The sequence below is a fragment of the Dasypus novemcinctus genome, chromosome 20 (genome assembly GCF_030445035.2).
Source record: "Dasypus novemcinctus isolate mDasNov1 chromosome 20, mDasNov1.1.hap2, whole genome shotgun sequence".
NCBI classification, from domain to species: Eukaryota; Metazoa; Chordata; class Mammalia; order Cingulata; family Dasypodidae; genus Dasypus; species Dasypus novemcinctus.
In genome coordinates, this window is record NC_080692.1 from 7,606,497 (window position 1) to 7,634,289 (window position 27,793).

General features: G+C 54.9%; 1 protein-coding gene across 6 annotated transcripts in view; it reads right to left on the reverse strand.

Annotated features, from left to right (window-relative positions):
- Window positions 1-27,141, reverse strand: part of CAMK1D (calcium/calmodulin dependent protein kinase ID) — a 384,708-nt gene extending 357,567 nt beyond the window's left edge. Inside the window, exon 1 of one of the 6 annotated variants that reach the window (XM_058282400.1) lies at window positions 27,042-27,141. In XM_058282400.1, the coding sequence (XP_058138383.1) occupies window positions 27,042-27,139 (98 nt within the window). In that variant the 5' untranslated portion in view covers window positions 27,140-27,141. Of the gene's footprint in view, window positions 1-25,128; window positions 25,349-25,401; window positions 25,566-25,684; window positions 26,011-27,041 lie in introns of those variants that run through there. The other 5 variants (XM_058282401.2, XM_058282398.2, XM_071210065.1 and 2 more) reach the window with 5 other exon arrangements.
- Between the last annotated feature and the right edge of the window lie 652 nt (window positions 27,142-27,793).

Below are 27,793 nucleotides of genomic sequence, written 5' to 3' on the forward strand. Positions count from 1 at the left end.
AGCCATCTCGGGGGTTGGTAAAGAAACTCAGATTCTGGTTCTAATCAAACCCGAGAAATGTGCTTCATTTTCTGTTATGACAGCTTGAGGGTGAGTCTAGAGACAATATAGTTTCCTAGCTGTAAAAGTTACGTGCACCCGACAAAAGTTTCTGTCTCAAAAAGGATAACATCCTTGGAAGGAGTTAAACAATGGGGGGGGGGGAGGTGGCAATGAACACTTCCTATCAGTTAGTGAGCGAAGATCTACACAGAGATCCACTGAAAGGGCCCGGGTCCCTCCGATGTCAATGGACACAGAACTTTGTTAAACCAATATAAAATGCCTCTTGTATGCAAACAGGACACACACATGCACACGTGTGCACACGCACTGGGCTGTCTCATAATTAACAGTAACAGCCACGGGAGACGACAGACCAACAACTAAAAATCATCAAGCCACGACAAACATAGGCCCAGGAATAAACGAGCAAACACGGTCTCCAGAAAGAAATGCAGTTCCCTCGCGCAGGAGAGCCAGGCCACGGGTGCTGCGGGACACAGGCGGCGTGGCCACGGAGCCCCTGAAACCGTGCCCTCCACTCTGCTCTGCCCACCCGCTGCACGGCCGGGCCAGCGAGGCGCGACCAGCACTGGGGAGCAGCTGCTCCCGGGCAGCCGCACTTCTTCCCGGAGGGGCTTCTTTTTTTTTCCTTTTTTTTTTTTTGTGGTTACCATACCAATAATATAAAATTTCCACTGCAACCATTTGGAAATTACGACTCAGACACCCATCACCAAAACTTGTCCAGCACCCCAAATAGAAACCCTGGACCCACGAGCACTGCCTCCCCATTCGTCCTTCCCCTGACCCCAGGGCCCGTCTCTATGCTTCTGCCTATTCTAGAGAGTTCCTTTAAGAGGCATCAGCTGTGTGGGATCTAAGCCCCACTCTCGAGTTAGAGGTGGAGGGGACATCAACACCCCAGGGGCCACAGGCTGGAGGAATTAAACATGGACTAGAGTGGACTCACAGGTATGCTACTACAGAACTACTGTGACTAGTAATGGAAGAAACTGTAGCACTGATGTGGAGACAGTGGCCACGGTAGCTGCTGAGGGCAGGGAGAGGGAAGAAGAGATGTGATGTGGGGGCATTTTCGGGACTTGGAGTTGTCCTGAATGATATTGCAGGGACAGAGGCAGGACATTATATATCCTGCCATAACCCACTGAATGGACTGGGGGAGAGTGTGATCTACAGGGTGGTGCTGCACCTCGTGGTGCAGCAGCGCTCCAAAATGTATTCACCAAGTGCACTGAATGTGCCGCGATGAAGAAGAAGGTTGTACATGTGGGAGGAGTGGGGTGAGGGGGGTGGGGGGTATATGGGACCCTCTTATATTTTTCAATGTAACATTTTTTGCCATCTATGGATCCTTTCTTTAAAAAAGGCAATTAAATAAAAATTTAAAAGTTTTTTAAAAATCATATGAATCAGAAAAGAAAAAAAGAGGCATCTCCGCCATCTGTCCTTCCGTCTGGCTTACCTCCCTCAGCATCGTGTTTTCTCCTGAACGAGCTTCTGACGGAGAATCAGGCCTGGAAGGAGGAAGAGCTGAGTCACTGCGCTCACGACCAAGGAGCCCCGATGCGCCTCTGGCGCCCGAGAACAAGCCAGCGGCGGGAGTCACGAGGTGCTCACGCAGCCCGGGGACCCTGGGAGCGGCCAGGCCCCCGCGTCTCAGCCGTCCCCCGCAGACGTCCACAGAGCCCCGCCGGGGTCACAGCGCAGCCGCCAGGGACGCTCGAGGCCAGCGGCGGCCCAATTCCAAACGCTCCGCCGCCGGACGAACGCCACGGAAGCCACGGTGACAGCAGAGGGCCGTGTGCACCTGTGCTCCCACCCCCCGTTAAAGAAAGGCCACCCAAGATCTCCCCAGGTAGGCCTCGGCTTCTCGCCACAGCTGCCCAGGTCAAGCCACGAGCACACCACGACAGGGAGGACTTCCTCCACGTCTTGAGTGTTTGTCCCCTGTCGGCGCTCAGCCCACGTGCCCGGCCGACCTTCTCTTTACTATTATTTTTAAGGCACGGCTGGTTCTGATTTCCCCTTCAGCCTTTTTTTTTTCATTTCTAAGCCTACAGGGGAAAGGAAGGCTTTCGACTAAACCAAAAGGGAAGAAATGAGTAAAATGCGCTAGTAACTTCACACAAGCAGATACTTTTAGTTGTTTCCATCTGAACCTCCAACCATTCATTTGAACCCAAAAGCGTCAGCTCAGCGGCCAGCTAGCCAGTCACACGGTGACCGAACACGTGAGCCTGACATTTGGTGAGACATGCTCTTAAAAGTATGCCGACTTGGTATTGTAACTTACAGACAGCAGTTCACAGTCGTATCGTAATATTTTAGCAGGAAAGGCAAAGAAGGTGGATACTTATCAATGCTAAAGGTCAAGAACGGGGGGTACGAGGGAGGTGGGGGTTTTCCCTTTTGGAGTAATGAAAAGGTTCTGAAACGGACTGAGCTGCTGACAGCGCAGCTCCGTGCTGAAAGCGAGAGCCACTGAGAGTGCGCTCTGGATGGACCGTCCAGGCAGGGGACAGCAAAGCCCGCCGTGAGTGACCCACTGCGGACAACAGCACAAATGAGGGAACGTTCGTCCACAAATGACACAAATATACAGTCCTAATACATGCTGTAAATATTAGCATGGTTTGTGGGACGAATACACCAGACGTAAGCTGTGGACTTCAGAGAGCAGTGATACTAGGAGGATGTTCTTTTACCATTTGTAACAAACCCGTCACAACAACAAAAGGTGTCGGTGGTGGGATGATGTATGGGAATCCCATATGATATGCATGCTTGATTTGCAAACTCACAACTTCTCAAAAAAAAAAAGTATACCAACTTGGTGCGCCACGATAAAAATGACTACGTGTCACAAGGGCCGCGATCGTGTCACCTTATCTGCTTCCGACAAGGGCGGATTTTTTAACCTCCTTTCTGCTGTCAAACTGAATAATTACTCCACAGAATGAGCTGCAAGCGTGACTGATTCCTTGACGCATCACAGAGACTCCTGCTCAGAGTTAAAATCATCTACCCCCTTGACCGGAGGCTGGGTCCATCTCACGGGAACTGGCCTGCTGGGTTCACACCTGAGGCCCAGCGGGTCTGACCTGCTGCTCCGTCGGCCGCTCCTTCACCCCCTTTGAAGTGTACCCCACTGAGAGATCTCCAGGCCGCACGCTCCCAAGGAGGCCTGTGAACCTTTAACCCAGACAAGGAAATGCCTGTCGAGGCCTCTGTGTGGGCTGGGACGGCCTGGCTCTTTGGGGCCATGGATCATGAAGGGGTCCCTCCCCGTGGCTGCTTGAGGAGAGGGGAGCGGGGCGGGGGGTCTGGCTTTCCCATTTTTGTACCCACGAAGCAGCTCCGCGGGAGTGTGTGTGTCCCGAACCGCCTTCCCACCTCTATCCTAGTCGACACACCAGATATAGTATTAACTGATTCTGGCTTCTGTTGGACTTACCAATCACCAGGAAATGCAGCAATCGCTGCCCTTTGCACACAAATACACCACTTTAAAACAATACTCTTTTTTTTAAAGGTGTCCTGAAGCATTCATACTGATCTATTTTTATGACACATAGTTTGAAAAACATCTGGCTAGGAGGTAGAGGTGTCGCATCAGGCCACGAACCAGAGAGGCAAAAACGGGCCCAGATGCGGTGATTTCGGCAAACGTTTACGGAGTAATTGATATGCTTAATAGGCACCAGGGACAATGCTAAAAATCGTCACCAACACCTCCTTACAATCCTCTACAATCCGCCCCATCACTGTCCCTGTTTTATGAATTATAAACGGAGACTTGGCAAAATCAGGTGGCCTTCACAGACTTCCGGCTGGGAGGCAGGTGGGGAGCTGAGCGCCAGGGCCAGCCCCACTGCCGGCCTCGGAGATCCCGCAACCCAGAGCGTTCCAGAACAGTTCAAGTTTTGTCAAAGTGGAGCCACATAAAGCTTTTTATAGCCTACAAAACGTATGCTCACACTAGAGTAGTGTGTCTCACCCAGAGTCTCCCAATAAGAGACTTCTCCAAGTAGTAGATAAACTTTGTTAACCACTAACCCTAAGGCAATTTTAAATCATTACCACAATGCTTTTGGCATTTGAGTGGAGAGAAAAGTTTTATAATTAGAAGGCACCTTTTTAATTTAACAGCTATGTTAATTTGAGGGACCCAGTGCAAAATGAAGTACTAGGGGAAAAGGATGTGGCTCAGGTGACTGAGCTCCCGCCTACCACATGGGAGGGTTGTGGTTTGGTTCCCGGTGCCTCTTAAAGAAGACAGCGAGCTGGCCTGATGGGAAGGCGCGGTAAGCTGACACAAGAAGAAAAACATAATGAGAGACACAAGTAAACAAAGAGCAGAGTTTCCTGGTGCCTCCTAAAGAAAATGTGCAAGACAGTGAGCTGACAGGAAGGGCAGGTGCGGCAAGCTGATGCAACGAGCTGATGCAACAAGAGACACAAGAAGAAAAAACATAATGAGAGACCCAACAAAGCAGGGAATGGTGGTGGCTCAAGCGATTAGGCACCTCCCTCCCATATCAGAGGTCCCAGATTCAGTTCCTGGTGCCTTCTAAAGGGCAAACAAGGAGGAGGTAGGGAGAAATAAATAAATCTTAAAAAAAAAAATGAAATGCAGGACCCTTGTTTGAAAATTATGAAGAATTTCAAGCCTGCAACAGCAGTGTAGGAAAAAAAGAAAGAAAAAAGCTTAGGGCCCTTCTGAGTACAGGCTGCACATCCATGAGGCCCACCCTGGGAGGGACACAGACCAGTGACCAGGACGGCGGGGGTCATCCGACTGCAGAGCAAGGAGGCGAGGAGCCCTGGCTGCACCGACTGGATGCTTCCTCCAGATTAACCACGTGCACGCGGGATCTCAGGTCGGAATGCGAAACAGCTCAGCTCCGGACGGCTCTGGACGCTAAGTCAATACCAGATAGGGTTTCCATGCTTCTGGCCGCTCGGGCGCTCTCGGGGGCTGCAGGGAAAGGTCATGCTGCACATAAATCATTAGAGAAGCAGCTTCCAGGGCACAGCCCAAACAGAAACAATGAACTCGGCATTTCAGCCCAGCATGTATTTCTTAATGGAATCGGTGCTCGAAACTTTTAATTTTCCTCTTGACTCTCTCCTGGTGTTTCCCAATGATGGAAACCATAGAGAAATCCCCTCAGTTACGTGGTAGGTGAGAAGTCCTCATAATGACTTTTTAAAGTTGCCAAGCCTCCAGAAAAAGCAAATCTGATCTAATAAACGTTTGAAAAACAAACACACCTTGTAACAAGAAAAGAAAAATAATCATTTCAGTGCGAGGAGAACAAAAAAACAAATTTAGAGTGAGGAAATGGCACTGAGCTGGGAGGCCAAGAACATCAAACCCAGCCACCAGCCTGCACCGGCACCCACAAGACGGAAAGGCATAGAAACCAAATCTCACGCAGGTTTTAGCCATTTGAGAAAATAAGCCAGACTCTGTGATTTTCTCGATATCAGCCCAAATTCTCCATAACCTCATGGAACGGGTGCCTGAACTCTACCGCTGTCTCCGGTTTTGGTCTTCGTGTCCAGGGAGAAGGGGGCACATCTCGCATTTGCACTGAAGCGCTGGCACAGTGCGGTCCTAGGTCAGGCCACAAGCTGGGAGGGGTCGCTGGAGAAGCTGCCCTAGAAAGGCAATTCCACGACAGCCCTTCTGCTCCCCTCCATCTGCTACTACTGTTAAGAACCATTTCCTGGGAAGCAGATGTGGCTCAAGTAATTGGGCTCCCATCTACCATATAGGATCCAGGTTCAATACCCAGGGCCTCCTGGTGAAGACGAGCTAGCCAGTGTGGAGAGCTGCCCCAGGTGGGTGCTGGCCTGCACAGAGTGCTGGTCGAGCGGAGAGCTGGTGCAAAAAGACTACGCAACAAAAAGAGACAGAGGAGAGACAGTAAGAGACGCAGCAGACCAGGGAGCTGAGGAGACGCAAGAGAATGATAGCCTCTCTTCCACTCTGGAAGGTCCCAGGATCGGTTCCCAGAGCCACCTAACGAGAATACAAGCAGACACAGAAGAACACACAGTGAATGGACACAGAGAGCAGACAATGGAGAGAGAAGGAGGAGAAATAAATAAACCTTTAAAAAAAAAATTCCCAAAAAGAAAAGAAAAGAGAAGTTTAAAAAAAAAAGGAATAAAAACCTTAAAAACAAAATAATTTTTTTTAGATTTCCCTAGGAGTGAATGTGGCTCAAGAAGTTGGGCACCTGCCTCCCACACAGGAGGTCCCAGGTTTGATTTCCGGTGCCTCCTAAAGAAGACACGCAACAAATGAGCCAACAATAAGCAAAAACAACGAGCAGTCAACAAGAAAAATAAAATGAGCAAGACAACAAGCAGACAACAGGCAGAAACAAAGTAACAAAGTGAGAAGGGAGTGGATGTGGCCCAGGCAGTTGAAAGCCCACCTCCCACGTGTTCCCGGTAACTCCTAAAGAATTAAAATAAAAAATAAAAAAACAAGCAAAAACAAGCAGACAACAAGCAAAAAATAAATAAAACAGCAGACAATGAGCCCAAACAACAAGCAAAACCAGCAAGCAAAGAGACGAGGGAGCTATCTTGGAGGAGGGCATAAAAAAAATTCAACAGACTAATTTACAGAAATAGAAAAGGCAATTGCCAAATTAAAAAAAAAAATTCCCTTTGCTCCGAACCCCTAAATCACTTTGTGCCGTGCTTGTATCACTCATATGCTGCTCTGCGGGGTCGCTGTGGCGGTACATCCGGAGCAGAATTTTCCCTTGTGTAGGGAAGACCTGGAATGAAACAGCGCACAGGCTTTTGAACGTAGGTTCAAACCCCAATGCCGCCACACAAAAAGGGCTGTGTGACCTTGGCCAAGTTATTTAATCTCTCTGGGCCTCAGTTTCCTCGGAAGTCTAAACAGGTGGCAATAACAGTATCTATTTTATTGGACCCCTGTGAGGACTTAGTGAGAAACATATGTAAAATCCAGTACTTGGCAGCCTCCAGCACCCGGTCAGCACTCAATGCTCGTCAGTATTAATATATGAACTATTATTACTATTAAAACTACTTGGTAATGTTCTTATTAAATCCACACGTCCCTCAGTCTCACTCACAGAAGCCAGCATTCTCCGACACGCCGCAGGAGCCCGTCGGACACCTTCTGAGGAATGCCAGATGGCTCCCATTTCTGACTTCCAGAACTTTCTCAGGCAGAGCCCAGCTCCCCTCCTCCAGGCTGCCACCTCCCTGCCCGCCCCGCTGCAGCGCCCTCCACGGGAGCTGCGCGTTCATCGGTCTCCCCGGGAAGGTCCTGGAGGGAAAGAGCCACGTTTTGTTAACCGACATTTCCTGAGGCGGGGCACACAGTAGGGCTCTCAATAAAAAATAAAATAAAATAAACCAGCCCCGCCTCACGATGCCCGAAGGCCCGAGGAGGGGATGGGCGGGAGGCCCGTTTCCAGGGTCCCGGCCGGCATTTGCGCCTGAACCCCCGCTGGCGCCCGGGCAAGGTCCTCTGGGTTCCGGGGAGCTAGTGAGCAGGGCCCGCGCCCCCTCCGCGCCAGGGACCCCGGGGCTTCGGGCGGCGCTCCAAACTCCCGGGGCGCTCTGGGGAAACCCCGGGTTCCTGCGCCTCCGGGTGAGCGCAGCTTTTTGGAGACCCCGCACCCACGCACTTCCGGGGCGCGGGGCAGGGCTGCCGCGGGGGCTGCGCGCTCTAGAACCAGGGCCGCCCGAGCCGCCGGCACGAAGGCCGCGCACTCCGACCCCCCGGCAGGACCCCGGCTGGGAGCCGCGCCGCCCCCGGAACGCGCCCTCCTCACGGGTCTCCACACGGGCGCGGCGGGGACGGGGCCACCGCGGGCCACGGGGACGCGCGCCGCCCCCCGCGGTGCCCAGAGGCGGGCCGCGCCCCTCGATGCCAGCGCACGCCCGGGGCCGCCGAGGCCCTCTCCCCTCTCGTCCCCAGGCTCAGGCTCACAGAAGCCCGTGCGCGGCGGTCCCCGAACGCCTATTGCCTATTGGCGCTTCCTGTCTTTTCTTTGAGACACGCCTGAAGTCAAAGAAAGGAAACTCTTATTATCCCTGACCACACCAGAGCGCAGGTGGAGGCTTGGGCCCTGAAGTTTAAAATCCCACCATGGGGGCGGTGGACGTAGCTCGAGTCCCAGGTTCGGTGCCTCCTAAAAACCAAAAAACTAACAACAAGTACACAAAGGAAAACACCAACCCAGGGGGAGCAGACCTGGCACCGGGGTTTGAGTGCCGGCTTCCCACACGTGAGGTCCGGGGTTCCATCCCCGGCCCCGGAAGCTCAAACAAAAATCAAACAATGAGTCCATTTTTGTATCGAACGTTATTCTCCTCGTAATCAAGTCAGTTCCCCTGGAGTGAGCACCTATAACCCGCAGCATGATTTCTGTCCCTTATTATTTTTGCAACGAAACCTCACAACGAGCAGGAAGAGAAGGTGCCTTCACCCCTTTTAAAAATGAGGCAGCAGCGGCTCAGAAGCTCGGGTGACGGGCTCCAGGCCCCCCAGCTGGGAGGCACAGAGCTGGGCGAGAAGGGCGTTGGTCACTCGCTCATTCACTCGGCAAACACCGGCCAGCAAGCAGGCGGCCGTAGAGCTGGGTGCTGCCCAGGGGCTGGGCACTGCCCGGGGAGGGTGCGGGCCTCCGCTCCGGCCTTCGTGGGGGCTAATTCTAACTCAGGTCTACACCACCGGGGCCAGCGGGGCATGCGGAGGCTGCGCCCAGGAATCTGAACGCGATTGCCTCCCACCCACGCAGGGGCGCAGTGTGGCAGGAGGAAAGCCAGCGTGGCCCGGAGGGAAGCCACCCGCGCGCACAGCTCCCTGGAGGGACCGCCGCCTCCACGGCGCAGTTAGGAGACCCACAAAGCGAATGGCCAAGGGTGAAGGAACGTCCAGCGGCGCCTGCATGTAGACCGCCGGCCCAGCACTCCATCGGCCCAGGGTCACCTCCCCGCGCCTGGTGACGGGTCACCTCTGTGTGCCGGGCCTCCGGGCGCACGCAACGAGGAGGGGGCCTCGCCCATCTGCCCCCGAGCGATAAGGACTTTGGGGGTGCGGGCAGCTCTGCCCTGAGGACGGGCTGCCTTTGGGGTCTTGGTCTATTTAACATCACCCAAGACTGAGACGGACTGAACGTGCACCCTCGCCCCAGCAGGGAGGGTCGGCCGGGCTTGGAGACGAGTATTTCCTCATCTGCCTTCCCCACGTGTCCATGAGTGGGGCGCACGCGGCTCCAGGCTTGTCCCACTGCTGGCGGTAAGCGCGGAGATGGTGAAGAGGGAGAAGGCTGTCCGCGGCGGGGCCCCCCCACCCCTGCGCCAACGCGAAACACAGACACCCCGAAGAAAGGCGGCGCCCTAAGCAGAGTGAAGATGCCCCTGGATCCAGAGTCCAGGCTCCAAGGGCCCCTCGTCCAAAAGCGGAGCCGCCTCCTGCCACTCCCACCCCAGCCCCGAGGGGTCTCCCCCACCCTGACCTTTGGGGGACCTCACCCTGAGATCTCCCCCACCCCGCGGAGGGCGGGCCCAGGCCCCAGCAAGGCAGCTCGTCCCTGCCTTTGGGGAGATCCCTTTAGTCGAAACAAACCAAAAGGCTGGCATCATCTTATCTACAAATGATGGTTATTTTCTTCTTTACACTCTTCCATAGTTTTCAGATTCTCAGCGAGGATGATGCCTCCTTTTTTGTTTTTGTGCGTGTGTTTCTAATATACTTTTTCTTTTTAAAAGATACATAGATCACACAAAATGTTACATCAAAAAAATATAGGGGATTCCCATATGCCCCACTCCCCTCACCCCACTCCTCCCACAACAACCTCTTTCATCAGCGTGGCACAGTCATTGCATTCGGTGAGTACATTTTGGAGCACTGCTGCACAGCATGGATTATAGTTTACTTTGTAGTTTACACTCTCCGTCCATTCGGTGATGCCTTGTTTTTGTGGGTTTTTTAGCTTTTCTTAGGATACCAGCCACTTACACACCCTGAGTGAAAACAACACAAGACCTCCTGGGTAGAGCCAGAGCACACAGACTGTGAAACCGTGTCCTGTGTCGACGCTTGGAGCCCAGGTCACCCCGTGATGCAAATCCAGCACGAACCCTGCGCCAGGAGGCTGGCTCTCAGGACAGGTGCCTGACACTAGCAGTTACGCGTAAACAGGGCGCCCATCTCCCTAACGTAATAATACCTTCCGTCTGCATTAGGCCTTACTGTAAGGGAAGCAGCGCACACACCTTATCGCACTCAGGACCCCACACGCAGCGCAGTGTAAGCAGGTGGACCTGTCCCCGTGTGACCAAGGCCATCAAGACCCAGACAGGGCAAGCCCACGACCCCACGGGTTTTCACGGGACACAGCCAGAACTAAAACCCAGTCCCACCTCCGCTCTGGCCAGCGGCAGCGGGCACCGACTCAGCCGGCTCAGGAACGTGGCGAGAGGGTTCTTAGGCCACTGGGAGCCTGAAACCCATGGCAGTGTTTTCACCACGGAAATGTGCCAAGCGTCACAAATCAGAGCACCCCTTGCCCCAGACCAGCTCTGCCGGCACACACAGCACCGACTCCAACCTGAGAGCGCAGTCCTCACTATTCGTGGGTTCCACAGGAGAATTCGCCTGATCGCTAAGGTTTATTTGCAACCTCAAAATCAATACTTGTGGCACCATCACGATGCAGAGGATGACAAAAAATTTGAGTTGCCTGATGCACACATTTCCAGCTGAGGTTGAACAAGTGTGGGAGGAAGGGTGCCCGGCTTGCCACAGTAGCAAACAGTGCGGCAAGAGGTGATACCGCCTCTGCCCACTGGGCCTAGATAAGGTGACTACGCCTGACTAGGCCTTTGCTGCTAGCGGCTGGCCGGCGCTGCCCTCCCCCTTTCTATCTCCCGCCTAGCCCAACATCCGGCCAGCTCTCACTCCCCCTTTCCCCTCCCCTATTCCAAACCTCTCAGCCAGCCCTCGCTATCTTTTCCACCAGTCCCGCCCATGTTGCCGGTGTACAGTCTGCCCTCTTCCCCGTGACTGCTTACCTCGGGGCTGTCCATCAGCTTCAGCCTGTTCACTACTGCCCCGTAGCTAGCCCTCCCTATATCTTACTCCTCCCTCTACCCAACCCTATATAACCAAGTGTACTTCCGTAATAAAGCGGACCTGTTCTTGCGCTCAAGCGGTCTCCGTGGTTTTTTCCCCAACCGCGCGTCCCCCACGCCTGGAGAACCGGTGCTCCCTTCGGGAGTACCCCCCGCCGGCGGTTCGGCAGGAGCCAGCCCCCCCCCTGACTCTTGGGCCTGAGCGAGGCTAAGCCCTCCAGCCCGACGGCATTTGACAAAAAATTTGAGTTGCCTGATGCACACATTTCCAGCTGAGGTTGAACAAGGCAGCGCTCTGCCTTCTTGTTTCAGCTCTAACACTATAAAACAGTGTATAGTACTATATAGACACACAATATATATACTACCTATATTCTATGCCACTCATATATATATGCTATATATACTTTTATATATATATATTATTTGTAAATATATACACATATACACAAGCTATAAATGTCCTTTTCACAGTATATTTAGTGCCAGGTTTTTCACGCTTTGGGTCTTTCTGCAGTAATTCTGCTGTTTAAAATGGCCCCCAAGTACAGTGCTGAAGTGCTGTCTAGTATTCCTAAACACAAAAAAGCTGTGATGTGCCTTTCAGAGAAATATGCCAGATAAATTCACTAGGCTTGAGTCCTAGTGCTGCAGGCCTTGAGTTTAACATTAATAAATGATATATATTAAATAAGGAGTCTTTAAGCAGAAACACACATCTAACAAGATTATGTAAGGATGAGCTGGTGGACGTGTCGAGACCAGAAGCTCGCAGGACCCTAACCCCGTATTTCCGCGGGAGCCATTGGTCAGGGCTTACTAAATGGGTGTTTGCGGGAACTTTACAGAACATGGCTCTGTGATAATAAGAATCAACTGTACCCCCACAGAAAGGCGAGGTATTTTTATTAAATTCGGTCGGGGGAAGCGGATGTGGCTCAAGTGACTGGGCCTCTGACTACCGCATGGGAGGTCCCACTGCCTCCTGGAGAAGGCGAGCTGGTGCAGCAGGCAGGCGCGGCAAGCTGACGCAACAAGATGGCACAACGAAAGAGACACAAAGAGGAAAGACAGGGAAACGGATGAGGCTCAACCAACTGGGCTCCCATCTACCATATAGGAGGTCCAGGGTTTGATGCCCAGGGCCCCCTGGTGAGGGCAAGCTGGCCCATGCAGAGTGCCGGCCCACAGGGGAATGCGGCCCCGCATGGAAGAGCTGCCCTGTGTGGGAATGCTGCCCCTCGCGGGAAAGCCGCCCCGCACAGGAGTGCTGGCTGACGTGAAGAGCTGGCACAGCAAGATGGCGCAACAAGAGACACAGAGGAGAGAAAATAAGACGACGTAGCAGAACAGGGAGCTGGGGTGGTGCGAAAGAGTAATCGCCTCTCTCCCACTCTGGAAGGTACCAGAATCGGTTCCCAGAGCCGCCTAATGAGAAGACAAGCAGACACAGAAGAACAGACAGCGAATGGACACAGAGAGCAGGCAACAGGGGGAACAGCGGAGGGGGAGAAATAAAATACATCTTTAAAAAAAAAAAGAATTAAGACAATGAGAGAGACAACAAACCAGGGAGCTGAGGTGGCTCAGATGACTGAGCCCCTCTCTTCCTCACGGGAGGTCCCGGGTTCAGTTCCCAGTGCCTCCTAAAGAGAAGACGAGCAGGTACAGAGCGCACACCACAAATGGACAGAGAGCAGACCCCAAAACAACGAGGCAGGGGATAAATAAAAATAATAAATCTTTAAAAAAAGAAAAAAAAACGGTCAGGGCTTGTCTATTCCTGTCGAATCCATGAGCCAGCGTGCCGGCAGTGTGGTGCAGGAGACAGGCACCGAATCGGGAACTGCAAGCGCCTACACCCCCCTTCCCCTCTGCCCCTTTCCATCTCAGCCGATTAACCTCCCTGGCCCTCCGTCTCATCATCTGTCAAACGAGGGTGATGACAGCTGCCCACGCACAGGCTTGTTCTAGATCAGACAAATCACATACGTAAGCAAGAGCCCTTGGCACAGGCAGGAGGTCTCGCCGGAACATTCCGGCTGTCCAGCGCCCCGAAGGGTGCTGGGAAACCAGCCTCTGGCTATCGTGACACTGATCTCGAGCTCCCTCTTCACTGACCATGCTGAGGAAGGCAAAAAGGAACCCAAGGAATCTAATTCTTGTCCATTACTGCCAAACACCAGCTGTCCCCACCTTACCCAGTGCCTGTGCCAAAAGCCCATTTTAAGCTTTTTGTGGCTGTTGTCATTTGAGGCGTACTTTTCCACAGAAGTGGCATTTTTCTGAGGCTTCGGGACCCTCCTGGGGCGTGGAGAGGTCCCGGAGTCCAGGAACTAGAGGGTGATGGGCCTGGCCCGGTCCCGGGAGCAGGGGCCGGGCTGAGGAGGGGGAGACCGAGGCAGGGGACAACGCTCTCCTCCCGGGGACAGCCTCGGGCTCGTCGTGCCTCGGCTGAGGGAAGGCAGCCCGGCAGCCCGCCCGGGCCCAGGGCCCACCCAGCCCTCCGCGCCCCTTCCTCCGGCCCACCGAGTCGCCCCCGCGCCCCCAAAGCCCGAGGCCCTGCCTCCTGCGCCAACGCCAGGCCGGCGAGGCCTGGAAGAGAAGGGCTCTTCAAAACCACCCCAGGAAAGGCCGCCCCCCGGCCCGCCCGACGGCGCTCATATCCTGTCACGTCTGAAGGCGACTTCTTCAAAGTTAGAGGCGCCCCGGCTCACTCGCGGGCGTGGGGGGCAAGGGCTGGCACCTCGCGGCACCCCAGGGGGACCCCGACTTTGCGCGGCCTCTCTGTCTCCGGCCCACGAGCCTTCTAGAGCCACGAAGGTTTTTTCCACAACCCCGTGGGCCTCGGGGAGGAGCGAGAGTGGCGTGGCCGGAGGCGGGGGCCCGGGGGTCCCAGCACTGCACCCAGAGCACCAAATCCCACCTTCCTGCAGGTCAGCGTCGTGGTCACGAGAGGCAGAGAAAGTCCTCCCCGCAAGCAGATGGACGCACCTTCCCTCCCCCGGCCCACCCTGTAACAGAGACGCCGGTACATCGTGACCCCCAACCCCGGCCGTCAGAGGCCAGAAACGGGGAGAAGAGGAGGGACAGCTCCCGGCGTGGCACTCGGCCCCCTCGGGCTATATCCATACCCCAGCGAGCCGGGAAATTAAGACCAGCAGAGCCCTTCGCTGCCCTCCACCCCAAAATCCTCTATCAGGATATTTGTACGTCTAGGTTGGGATGCTTGCTTACACGTGGCATATTCAGAAGCACGCTGCCATTTTTTAAACACTCTAACGTTAAAATAAACTCGGTACCTATCAATTTTTCACATAAATCATTTTTAATTCTTTTAATACCTATTTTTCACGAGAGAAGTTGTGAGCTTACAAAACGATCAGGCGCGATGTGCGGAATTCCCATAATCAGCCCTCCACCAACCCTTCCCATTGTTGTGGAAAATTTGTGACAGATTATGAAAGAACAGGATCAAACTAGTACCACTAATTACGGTCCGTAACGAATATGTGGTCTATCTTCCCACACACCCCGTGTTATTAACACCATGTATTAATACTGCACACTTGTTAGAGTTAGAGAACACACTCACATCTGCACTGTTCACCATAGTCCACCTGCCACCACGTGGTTCACGGTGTTACACAGTCCCATGCCTTGTACAATCTACCTGAAGTGCACACGCAGCAGCTCTCACTTTCACCACAGGGATGTGGCCTTAGTAAACCTTTGAACATTTTCCTGAGTTCAAAAAAATATCCCATTTACCCCCATTAATGACCCTTAGCGTTGACAGAGTGCCTTCTCTGACACTGATGCAAGAATATTACAATATTGCTGTTAACGACAACCCACAAATTACATCAGTCGTGTTTTTCCCATGCTTCGCTATATTCTTACCACCTTGCAATAGGGATGTACATTTGTTCTAGCTCATAGAAAGACACTCTTGTATTTGTACTACTATCTGCAATCTTCATCCACCTCCAGGCTCACTGTGATATTCAGTCCCTAGATTATTCTCTAGCTTTCTTTCAACTGACAATTACATCCCTAGACTACCCTCTTTCAGCCACAGTCTCATTTATAAACCAGCCATGTCAGTTATACTCACTATAACTCGTTACCATCAACTCTATCCATTTCCACACTTTGAAAATCAAGCTGATTGAAAACTTTGTATACTAAGCATCGGTACCTCTTCTCAGCCTTCATCCTATCTCCCAGTAACCTATTTTCTAGTTTCAACTCCATGCATTTCTTCTTCGTATTTAGCTCATATTAGTGAGACCCTATAACATTTGCCCTTTTGTGTCTGGTTTATTTCACTCAGCAGTAACCTCAAGGCTCATCTATGTTATCCTATGTGTCCCAATTTCATTTCTTCTTACAGCAGCAGAGTATTCCATTATTTGTATATACCACACTTTGTTTATTCATTCATTGGTAATATCTATCAATTTTAAACTACAAAACTCCGTGATGGGAAGGCATTGTATACAAGCTTCCGAGGGAAGCTGACATGGCTCAACGGACAGAGCGTCCGTCTACCATATGGAGGGTCCAGGGTTCGATCCCCAGGGCCTCCTGACCCGACTGGTGAGCTGGCCCACGTGCAGTGCTGCTGCTGCACGAAAGGAGTGCCGTGCCACACAAGGGATCCCCGTGTAGGGGGGCCCCACACGCAAGGAGTGCGTCCCACAAGGAGAGCTGCCCTGCATGAAAAAGGCGCAGCCTGCCCAGGAGTGGTGCCACACACACACAGAGCTGATGCAGCGAGAGGACGCAACAGAAAAGAGACACAGTTTCCCAGTGCTGCAGGAAAATGCAAGTGGATGCAGAAGAACCCACAGCAAATGGACACAGCAGACAAGAGGTGGGAAGGGGAAGAGGAATAAATAAAATAAATCTTAAAAAAAAAAACCAGCTACCGAAGTTATCGAATGAAACCACGATTCTCAAGGAATGAAGTTCTGATGCATGCTACAATGTGGGTGAACCTCGAAGACACTGAGCTGAGTGGCATAAGCCAGACACCAAAAGCCAACCATTGCATGATCTCACTTAAATGAAATATTAGAAGAAGCAAATTCATAGAGTAGACAGGTAGCCAGGGGCAGGGCAGGGAGGGGACAGGGAGTTATTGCTTAATGCACGCAGAGCTTCTGTTAGAGGGGATGCAAAAGCAGGGGTAACAAAGAATGGTGGTGGTAGCCCGATATTGTGAACATAATTAATACCACTGAATGGTCCACTTGGAAAGTAGTTTAAATGGGAAATTTTGAGTTGTATATAGGTTACTACCAAAAGAAAGGGGGAAAAACATAATTTTCAACAAGAACCAAAGCAAAAACATTGAGCAACTCTCAGAAAAACAAGGCATGTTTAATCTACAGGAGGGCTACTGAGACCCGCCAAGCTGTTGGAGAAGATAGAAACTGCAGGTAGAAAAGTCTGGCTTCTCACAAGCTGGTGGAGACAGGGACAGATCAACAAAACCCAGCTCAGAGCGCGGGGGAGAGGCGCAGAGAGGCGCCGCTGATGAGCCACTAGGGTAAAAAACGGGCCTGCGACGGAGAGCCCACGAAGCCCTCCACTCCCGGGCGCGCACCGGGGACGGTCAGGCCGAGCCTCCGGGTTCAACGACACCCACACAAGATGGGCTAACCGCCCTGGTAAGAGCGCACGTGGACTGGATAAACGCACCCGAATCAGTGAGCCTGGCCCCCCTGGAGTGGAGCCCGGAGAGCACTGGGTGACGAGATAGAAGGAGCATTTCCTAAACTGGGCAGTCCCCTGCTGCAACCATGCTTTACTTGCAAGTGCATTTAACCCTCACCGGGTCCTCGATCAGGTGCCATGCTAGCCCCTTTCCCAGATGAGGACCACAGCTCAGAATGGGGAAACAATTCGCCCGGAGCCACACAGCTCGGAAGTCAGCTACCCAGGGTTTGTGCCCACCACCCTGAGACCCCAGAGCTGACCGAGTTCTTAGTCATTCACTCAACTGAGAAAACGATCTGCAGGTGTTCTTCCCTGGCTCACCGAAGACCCCTTTATGGCTTCCGAGATGAATTTTGGGGGAGGCTGAACATGCTCCCTCTTGCATATTTACAACAACAGCTTCCAAAAGTCAAATTTCCAACAGATACCAGCATTTTCTCCACGGGAAGCAGCCCTGAAAGGCAATTAAAGCTCGATGACAGGAGCTGCTTATTCAATCCCACGCAGGTGCCAGGTGCCTCTGGTATGTCCTTAAATCCAAACAACAATCCCAGGGGCAGCAACTTCCAACTCCATCTCAACTAGGGATTCAGGACCACGTCCAGAGTCCCCAGGCTACAAACAGGTGTGCTGGGACTGCCTTTCGATGCCCTTGCATGACCTCCCAAAGGTGGTCCACCTGGCCTCAGAAAATATGCCACAGAAAGCAGATATGGTTCAAGCAGTTGGGTGCCTGCCTATCACACGGGAGAACCCAGTTTCGATTCCCAGTGTCTCCTAAGGAAGACAAGCAAGACAGCGAGCTGACGTGACAGGCTGACATGGTGAGCTGACATAATGAGGAGATGCAACAAGGAGATGCAAAGAGGAGACACAATGAGAGGCACAACAAGCAAGGAGCAGATATGGCTCAAGAGACTGAGAACCTCCCTCCCACATGGGAGGTTCCAGGTTCGGTTCCCGATGCCTCATATTAAAAAAAAGGCAAGCAGACACAGAGAGTACACAAGGAACAGACACAGAGAGCAGACAGCGAGATGGGGGGAGAAATAAATAAATTTTTTCAAAACAAGAAAAAAATATACACCGCTTTAAAGACTTATCCTCAGGAGTTGGGGTTAAGCAAGAGACAGAACCCCTCTGCCTCCGCGTCCCACTGAAATGCTGGGGAAAACGGCACCAGCCGCAAGCTGCTGGCCAGGGGCACGGAGTGAACTTGGCCTTCGTGAAATGAACTGCCCAGCAGCATCCGTCTGGATTGACCCTGGGTCCGATGGGAGCCTGAGTAACCCAAAGACTGCATAAAAAACACGCCAAAAAAATCAAAAACAGCCCAAGGGAAGAGTGATAGCCTGCAGCTCAGGAAGTCACAGGCACGTAACCAATAAGGACTGAGGAAGAAGATGCTGGCAGCTTTCCCGGGGCCCACGAGTCCTCCGGCTTTAGCTGCCCGGGACGCCAGGCCATGGCTGGTCACGCGCCATCATTTCCTTCTCCAATTAAAGAAGCGTGTCCCTGCAGGCCTGACTTGGAGGCTGGAGGTTCTGGGGTCCGTCTTCCTCTGGACGCCGGCTGCCCGAATAATGTGGCAATGCCTGCTGGAACCATGCCTGAGCCCTGCCAGCGGAGAAGGGGGAGGAGCGGAGAGACTGAGGGGGATTTACGGGGAGTTATTGGAGGGCAAGGGAAGATTAGAGGGATTTAGGGAGATTCAGCCAAAGAAAAACTCAACGAGTTAACCCCCAACCCTCCCCTGAGAGCCCACCAGTGTCCACCGGCACCAGCCAAGTTTAATTGTCCATTAAGTTTCCAAGTTGGACCCAGAAATCCATTCATTCTTTTTTTAATTTGCCAATTTAACCTTTTTTTTTTTTTTTTGATACTGGGGACAGGCAGGGAAAGAGGAACCCCAGGTGGGAAGCCGGCGCTCATCCCGAGCCACATCAGCTCCCCAGATGCCCATTCTTGAGAGACAGCCCTTCTTACCCCCTGGGAACAAGAGTTTCATCTCTCAAATCCCTCTATACTAAGCAAGGACACGAATCTTTGTGTGGGTGTGTTTTCAATAAAGAAAATTGTTTGCCTTTTTCTCTCCAAATAGGAAACACCTTCTCAAAGAAAGAGGTTGCAAGAGTTGCCGTGTGCATTGTTCTCCACGGAAGGTCTGGGGCTTTCGATGCCTAAATCGAGAGGGGAGCTGTAGGTACAGGCTCTTTCTACTGATGATTCTAAAAACAAAGACAGGGCCAAGGAAGGAAAACACCCTTCCACCGACTCTCCCCCCACGGCAGAGGAGGACTGGGCCGAGAAGCCCCTTCCAGACGCCACCTCTTGGAAGGGCCTTCCCGAAAAATGCAGGAGTCACTCCTGAGGGCGGCCAGAAGCCAGCGGGCATAAGGCTGCCCTGTAAACCGGAGGCCGAGGGCCTCCCAGAGCACGGACAGCCACCACAGGCAACGACGAGCCAGGGCAGGAGCTCTCTTCCCACCCCAAATCCTCAAAGAATCTCACTCCCCACATCCCACCCACCAGCAATTCCTATGGGCTCTGCCTTCAAAATACATCCAGAATCTAGGAAGTAGATGTGGCTCAAGCAGGTGGGTGCCCGCCTACCACAAGGGAGGTCCCGGGTTCGGTTCCCAGTGCCTCCTAAAGAAGACAAGCAAGAGAGCGAGCTGATGTGACAGGCTGGCACAGCGAGCTGACGCAGTAAGAAGACACAACGAGAAAACACAATGAGAAACACAACAAGCGGGGAGTGGACGTGGCTCAAGGGATTGGGTAGGGTTTTCCGTGCCTTCTGAAAAGACGATGAGCACACAAGGAATGGATACGGAGAGCAGGCAGCAAGCGCAAACAACGACGGAGGAGTAAATAAATAATAAAATAAATCTAAAAAAAATACATCCAGAATCCAAGCACCCCTCGCCACCCCCACAGCCACTTTCCACGCAGAAACCGCCCTCGCCTCTCGCCTGAACTGCTGCTCAGAGCTCATGGTCTGCCTGCTTCCCCTTGAGCCCTGAAGGTCTGTTCCCAACACAACCACCACCAGAAACATCATGAAAACACACGCGTCAGGTCAAGGAATCCTGTGCTCGACGCCCTCCAGCGCACCCTGTTCCTCTCAGAGCAGAGACGCGTGCCTTCTCTGCCCTGCCGGGCCCTTGGTGAGCTCCCGTCCACCTCCCCTCTCCGTGGCCCACTCACCCCGGCTCCCCCTCCTCCCCCATCCCGCAGCCACAGCCAGGCCCACTCCCACGGGACCCTCAGCATCGCAGGGCTCCCCCACACGCCCACCCAAACGTCGGCGCCTCAGTGGAGAGGCACCCTGCGTCACGCTCTCCTACTGCACTCTGCTCTAACAACCTGCATTCATCCTTTTCATTGTCCAGCTCCCCCACCCGGGTGTAACCTCCAGGAAAGCAGGCATTTGGGGTTTGCTCACTGCTATCTCCTCAGTGCCTAGAATAGAGCAGGTGATCGATACATATTTTTAAACATATGAGAGAGTTAATTTATATCATGTCCAAAAAGGGGGGCGAGCATGTGGCTCAAGCAGTTGAGCACCTGCTTCCCAAATGGAAAATCCCAGGTTCAGTTCCCGGTGCCTCCTAAAGAAAAAACAACAATAAGCAAAACCAAGGAATGGACAATGAACAAAAACAACGAGCAGACAACAAGCAAAAACAAGAGGCAGGCAACAAGCAAAAACAAACAAGCAGGGAGGCAGATTTGGCTCAACAGATAGAGCGTCCGCCTACCACATGGGAGGTCCAGGGTTCAAACCCCGGGTCTCCTGACCCACGTGGAGCTGGCCCATGCGCAGTGCTGATGCGCACAAGGAGTGCTGAGCCACGCAGGGGTGTCCCACACATAGGGGAGCCCCACGCGCAAGGAGTGTGCCCCGTACAGAGAGCAGCCCCGTGGGAAGAAAGTGCAGCCTGGCCGGAGAGCTGACACAGCAAGATGATGCAACAAAAAAGAGACGCAGTTTCCCAGTGCCGCTGACAAGAATGCAAGCACAGAAGGACACACAGCGAATGGACACAGACAGCAGACAACGGAGGGGGGGGGTGGAGAGAAATAAATTAAAAGGGAAAAAAAAAAAAGTAAGCAACGAGCAAACGGATGAAGGAGCCAATTCAGGGGAACCGATGTGGCTCCGTGGCTGAGCGCGGCTTCTACATACAAGGTCCCCAGTGCATCCCCGGTCCCAGTACCTCAAAAAAAAGGACAGAGAAATCCAAACATCTAACAAATATTCCAACTGGAATATTGCTCAGAGAAATCTCGGGGCTGCCCCCCGTTTTTCTCTTGGCAATAATCTTCCAAATGCTTCTCAAAGACTCCAAAGTTCTGTGCGATTCCTGAATAAATGCTATTAAATCAGCCACTCAAATATACAACTTGAAGTGGCTTTGCATTAGCCCCTCCCCAACCCCACCATCCCCCTCAAAAAGAGAAGTAGAGTCTGTTTTCCACCTGGTGTTTCAGATGAATCAATCACCCCACGTCCTCAACAGGTGCACTTAAGGCACAATTTCAGAATAAGCCGCCTAAGCGTGAGACTAGCAGGCAAGGACCATGCCTGCCCCACAGAAATGTCTATTTATCCTCCTCCTGGAGCAGCACCGGCAGGCACTCATTTAATGAAAAAGTGGACCCAGGGCTCTCGACCGTAAGTGATGATAAGGCCTCCAGGCCTGAGCAATTAGCACAGGCAAAAAAAAGGTCCCTCCAAACAGAAACAAGAGGCACCCGGACACACAGGGCAGCTGCTGGGAAACAGTGGCAAGTGTCTTCCTTGCAAAGGAAGCTGCAAAATCTCAGGGTTCTGAGGGCGCTTGAAAATCATCCAGCCTTGCCCGGGAAAGCTGAGAGCTGAGAAGGCTGAGAGGTGGAGGGGGCAAAGGGGGCAGGTGGCCGGCCAGCCCCCAGCCCACACACCTGGGCGGACAGCACCAGACCGAGCCCAAGACACCTGCCCACCCTGACAGAGGAACTACTTCACCTCAGAACGCCCAGTCCACAAGAAAGACACGCATCCACACCCTACAGAAACAAAGGTGTGTTTTCTAGAACATTCCGTCTGCTGTACTCCAGGGGAAACGAGGTATACCACCAGTGTGCAGAGCGTAAAGCCTTCTCAAGTCAGATGCACCTCCTGGTCAGTGACTTCCAGGAGTTGGGGACACTTCCTAGACACAGAGCTTTCTTCCCACCCATAAGCTTCTCCAAATAATAGAATGTGATAACATGTTTCATTTCCTTGTCTCAGAAGTCATTGAAATAGACTTACAGCCACAGCACATACACCAACAGAAATGTTTGCCACTCTTAATTCACTGTTTTTTAATATTTATTTTATTTCCTCCCCCACCGATCCCCCTGTTGTCTGCTCTCTATGTCCATTCGGATTCTCATTAGGCAGCTCCAGGAACCGATCCTGGCACCTTCTGGAGTGGGAGAGAGGGGATTACTCTCTTGCGCCACCTAAGCTCCCTGTGTTTTATTTCCTCTCCTCTGTGTCTCTTGTCGTGTCATCTTGCTGCACCAGCTCTCTGCGTGGGCCAGCACCCCTGCGTAGGGCGGCTTTCCCGCGCGGGAAGGCATTCCCACGCACGGCAGCTCGCCTGTGTGGGCCGGCACTCCACGCGGGCCAGCTTGCCTTCACCAGGAGGCCCTGGGCATCAAACCCTGGACCTCCTACGTGGTAGACAGAAGCCCAATTGGTTGAGCCACATCCGTTTCCCCTAATTCACTGTTACACGTTTATTTACTCTCACCGTGTGACAAAGATCTGAAAACACGTCGCTGATTAATCAACAGTAATTAAATTTTACCATCCTATTGAGAGATACAGGTAGATTCTGGGATTCCCTTTCAAAGGAGGCTGAACAGAAGCCCCTGAGTTAAGAGGTTTTCCCAGAGGCCTAAGGCTTTTTTTCCCCAGTCTCTCTTCCCACCTCCTGGGCCAACCTTCACTGCCCTTAGCGTCCACCTGCCAGCAGGTCCCTCCAGCCACCTGCCGCTCTACCCCTTAGCTGCCACCACTAAACGTTCCGCGGGGCGAGGAAAGGTCAAATCTCAGGTTACCAAGCACAGCCAGGCGAGCGTCCTCGGGCCTATGAAATGATTTCTTTTAGAAGCACTTTAACCCTGGAAGCTGGCAGTCGTGCTTCCAGCAGGGCTCTCCCGCCTGAGAGTCTTAAAGACATATGATGAAGGTGTGACAAACAAAATTACTGCAGGCTGCTTGGGAAAAGAGTTCCAACTGTAACAGCGGATGCCTCCGACTTCCCCGAGATTTCACGACAGGCCGGAGGAGGGCCCGGGCCCAGACTCCCCAGAGAACGGCCCCGGAAGTGACTTCTGCACCTGGACCCTGGTGGACGGCGCTGACCTGCTGCAGCCACTTCGCGAGCGTCCAAGCAGGCAAAGGACGCCGAGCATCTGAAAGCCATTTATTTACACTTGGCTTTGCGGTGGTTACATATTTAGGTAACAGGTTACCCAGTGATTCTGTTTTTCTTTGCATTCACATTAAAATTCGCTTTCCCAACACCGAAGGTAAGCCAAATTATTATTAAACATTTGCCATTGCATAATCCCCGCCGTGGCGCAACCCCATCTGGATAATCAAGGGCTGGTTCCACCTCGCCTCGGATACCAGCGCCACCGCTTCGTGGCCGGCTAACACCAGTTAAGTGGAGTTACTCCATCTCGCCGCTGCCTCAGCTTTCTGATCTGTACATCTGGGCTGACACGAGTTAAACGAGTTAATTCACGTAGGGCACTTAGAACAGTGCCTGGTGCTGGGCCTTTATTTAATCATGTCAGTGCTGAGTCCCATGACTATGATACGGTCATACGTATTGTCTTGATCGTTGTATGATTTGCATCTGCTCTTCCAAACCCCGGCCGCACCGCCGCCCCCCTTCGAGGAGAGGTTTTTTTTTCCAAGGCAGGGGCCAAGCTTTGAGACACCCCCCGCCCCACCCCCCGCCAGGGATTTAAGCCCAGAGCTCACCCGGACGGTGGCCAGAGCCCAAGAGGCTGTTCGGCCAGAGCTCTGTGGTCTTGGGGAACCAGAGGGCAAATCCCCATCCTCCGCAGGGACGGCAGTCAGCCCCCCAGGGAGTGGCACTGCCACGGCAGAGGCTGCACCAGAAAGCCACAGCTCGCCACTGCAGAGGTGCAGCCGCCCGGGCTCGCCACGGAGCAGGGGTCAGGCAGCGGCCGCCCCGGGCCAGGACTCCCGCGTGAGGGGCCAAGGGGCCGCCAGGGCCGGCGAGGGCATGCACTGCCACAGCACCCAGCTCCAGCCCTGCGGCCCCCTCCTCCGCCCTTGGTTGGGAGGGGGCGCAGCAAAGGCTCACCGCTGTTTCCCAAAGGCTCACTGCTGTTTCCCAGGAAGCGGAGCATCTGTCAAGAGTCACAGCCCCAAGCCCGAACTGACCTCAGTGGCTGTTTCTGAAAGTTTGCCCAAAACTAACCCATTGACTGAGACGCAGCCCCAAACCCCTCTTTATTAAAATGCTAAGTCCTTTTGTTTTCACCTGGAACAGGTAGAAAGTCCACACTCACAGGTGCCCTTCAGTAAGACCAGAAGCCGTAGGTGGCAGGAGAGACCCCCTAGTCCAGCTCGCTTCCTGTGCTTTCCCCGGGACCCCCAAGTAGGGCTGGGCACCCACCCTGCAGACACCGGGAGGGGGCCAGGGAAAATGACTGAATAACTGCAGCAGACTCCGAGGAGGGGGACAGAGACAAACAGCTTCTGACAAAAAAAAAACCTGAAAAAGGAAATAAGGAGGAAGCACCCCACGATGCACTGATGCACCCCATAAACATCTCTCCTCTCTCTTACCAGCACCTAACCAACACCTCCAGACACCCCTGCAAGACGCCCCGTTCTCAATGTGTGTGCGTGAAAAAGAAAGGTTTATAGAGAGACACTGACGGACACTGACCAACGACCCACGCTGATCACACACGAGGCCGAAGAAAAACTTGAACTTCAGACCCACCCAGCAGCGCCTGTACCTCTCTCCACCGCGAGCCTGCCCCCCTCTCCCGGGGCGCTGCAAACCAAAACAAACACAACCCAACTCCGGGGCAGGGAGGGAACAGCAGCCCGCGCCGCCGCACCTGCTGGGGGCGTCCCCGCCCCCGACTTGGGATTACCTCCGCTCTCCCCGCGACGCGGCCCGCGGCTCCCCGCCGAGCACCGCCGGGAGGAGCAGCGGCGGGGAGAGCGCCGCGCCCCGGCCGCACGCACACGCGCTCGGAGAGCATCTGCCCGCACGCGCCCCCGAGCCCCGCGGAGGGCGGCCCCCCGAGCCCGGCGGGGCCGGGGGTCCCTCGGCCGGGACACGCGGTGGGCGGGCAGAAACCGCAATGCCCGAGCCCCGGGGTTGCGAGCGCCGCGTCTCTCGCGGCCACGACGAGTAAACGCACCCGGCCGGGAAAGCGAAATCGCCACCACGCTCGGGCCCGGGCGCGCGTGGCGAGGAAGGAGGCGGCGGGCGGCGGGGGCCGGGGCCGCGCGGAGCCGCCGCCGGCGCCCCCCGAGGCGCAGGCCCCGCGGAAGGAGCTCCGCGGCGCCGAGGACCGGAGCCCCGGGACGCGGGGTGGGGGGGGGGGCGGTAGCCGGGCTCGGGCGCGTAGGGACCCCGGGGGCCTCGTCTGCTCCCGCTGCACCGCCCCCACTCGAGCCTCCCCAGCCTGACCCCCCACTTACGTCCCGAGGGTCTCCTTGAACTCGAAGATCTTCTTGATGTCCTCGGCTGGCTTCTTCCAGGAGGCGCTGCTCTCGCCGTTCTCCCGGGCCATGGCAGCGCCGAGGGCGGCGGGCGCAGCGGCCGGGGGCGCGCCGGGGAGGGGGGCGCGGGCGGGGGCGGCGGGGTGCCCGCGCGGGGCCGCGGCGGGGCTGCTGCGGCGCTTCCTCCCCTGCAGTTTCCTCTTTCGCTCTCGCCGCCGCGCTCCCTCCCCGGCTGCTCGCGGCGCGGCGCTGGCACCGACTTCCTGCCGCCGCCGCGCGCCCGGCTCCGGGGCCGCCCGCTGCCAGCCGCACTTTCTGCTACTTTCTTTCCTCCCGCCTCCCTTCCCACCCCCCGTCCCCCCGCCTCCCCCGCGCCCGCCCCCGCGCGCCGCCGAGCTCGGGGATGTCCTGCTCCGGGGAGAGCCGTGGCCCCGTGGCGACCCAGCAGGGCCCGCGGCGGGGGCGGGGCGCGCGGGGACCCCGGACCCTGGGGACCGGGGTGAATTGGGCACAGTCCAGTCCAGGGGCGCGAGGGCCGTTCCTCCCCGCGTCGGGAGGGGGCGCCTCTGTGCCCGTTCGGAGGGGAGGGGGCGTAGGCGCCTGGAGGAGGGTGGGGTGATGTGGGTGCACCTCGATGTCGGGGGAGGGAATGGGAGTGTGCGTGTGCGCCCACTGGCGGAGGGGGGGAAGGCGTGTGCTGCGGGATGAGGGCGACGGGGAGGGGCGGGTGCGGGCGAGGGAGCCAGTGCGGGGGCGTGCGTGTGCTCCGGCCTCCCGCACGCGCGAGTGCGCCCCGCTGCGGAGGGCTGGGGGTGGGGAAGGTGCGTGAGCGCCCCGCGGCGGACGCCCAGGGCGGGGCCCGGGCGCCGGCCCCAGCCCCAGCCTGCGCGCCCTCCCGGCGCCTGCCGGCCTCTGGGCGGAGGCGCGGGTGGGTGGTGGCGCCGACGCCCCGCGCGCCCCACAGTCCCCTCCCGGCTAGAGCTCGGGAGCTGGTTCGCATTGCACCAAAACCGGCGCTCGCGTCAATTCAGGGACCCGCCGGCGGGAGGAGGACCCGAGGCGAGGGAAGGCCTGGGAGCCCCGGGGCGGGGACGCGCCAGGCCCTGCCTCCGGGCGCTGCGGGAGCGCACCTCCCGGGTCCCCCGCGGCGCGGGCGGCGGGCGCAGGGGGGCACCGGGCGGGCTTCCGCCGACTCCCGGTTCCCGCGCCTCCTCCCTCTTTCTCCCGGTCTCCTCCGGGTGCTCTGCGGCCACGGGAGCATCTGCGCGCTGGCGGCCGCCCGCGCCCCGCACCCTCCTCGGAGCCGCGCCCGCAGCTGGCTGAGCGGGACACAGACCTCGAAAACATCCTTCCCGAAAGGCGGCAGAGACGCACCTCCGGCCACCGGTCAGAAGGCTCCCTGCGAGGGCCACCTCTCAATGGAAAAATGCTCATTTTCTTCGCAGGCTACTGCCCCTCCCCCTGAGTTAGGTAAACAGTCCTGTTTTTTGATTGGTGACACCCGTCCCACTTTCCCCAGACTGTTCCAGTTTCACTGTAAAATAATAAAAGGGAAGAAAGAAAAAAAAACCTCTCCGGAAAGGAACCGTCGTCCAGCACTGTCTGCCTAATTATAACGGGCCGGATGCTGTCCTGGAATAGTCTGGACCCTCCTGCCCCTTGCCTGACCCCAGGGAGCTACAGGCCTGCTCTTGCCCTCTTTTAAAGAGTTGTTGGCTTAAGGCTCTCGAAGCTCAGGAGAGCAAAGAGGGGATTGCTTGGCTGTTGGGAACCGGGGGCTAAATCGACCAGCCCACCTTCCCAGAGGGGTGGGTGGAAAGAAGGACAAAGGAACCCCTTCCAGAGTTAAGGCAGACCACCCAGGTCCAAGGTCAACAGCCTCCCCTCCGTAAGTAAAATATGAAGAATGCCAGTCTTTTGTATTGTTGCTGCAAAGCCAGGAGTTCTGAACTGTGGAAACTCACAGCTGGCACTCCAGGAAGGTGGATAAAGAGTTTTATGAGCACGGGCCCAGAGGACAGTCAAGCTCCAAATTCTGAGCCCTGTTTTTCGGTTTTCATAGGTTTATATAGGATTTCACGTGGGATC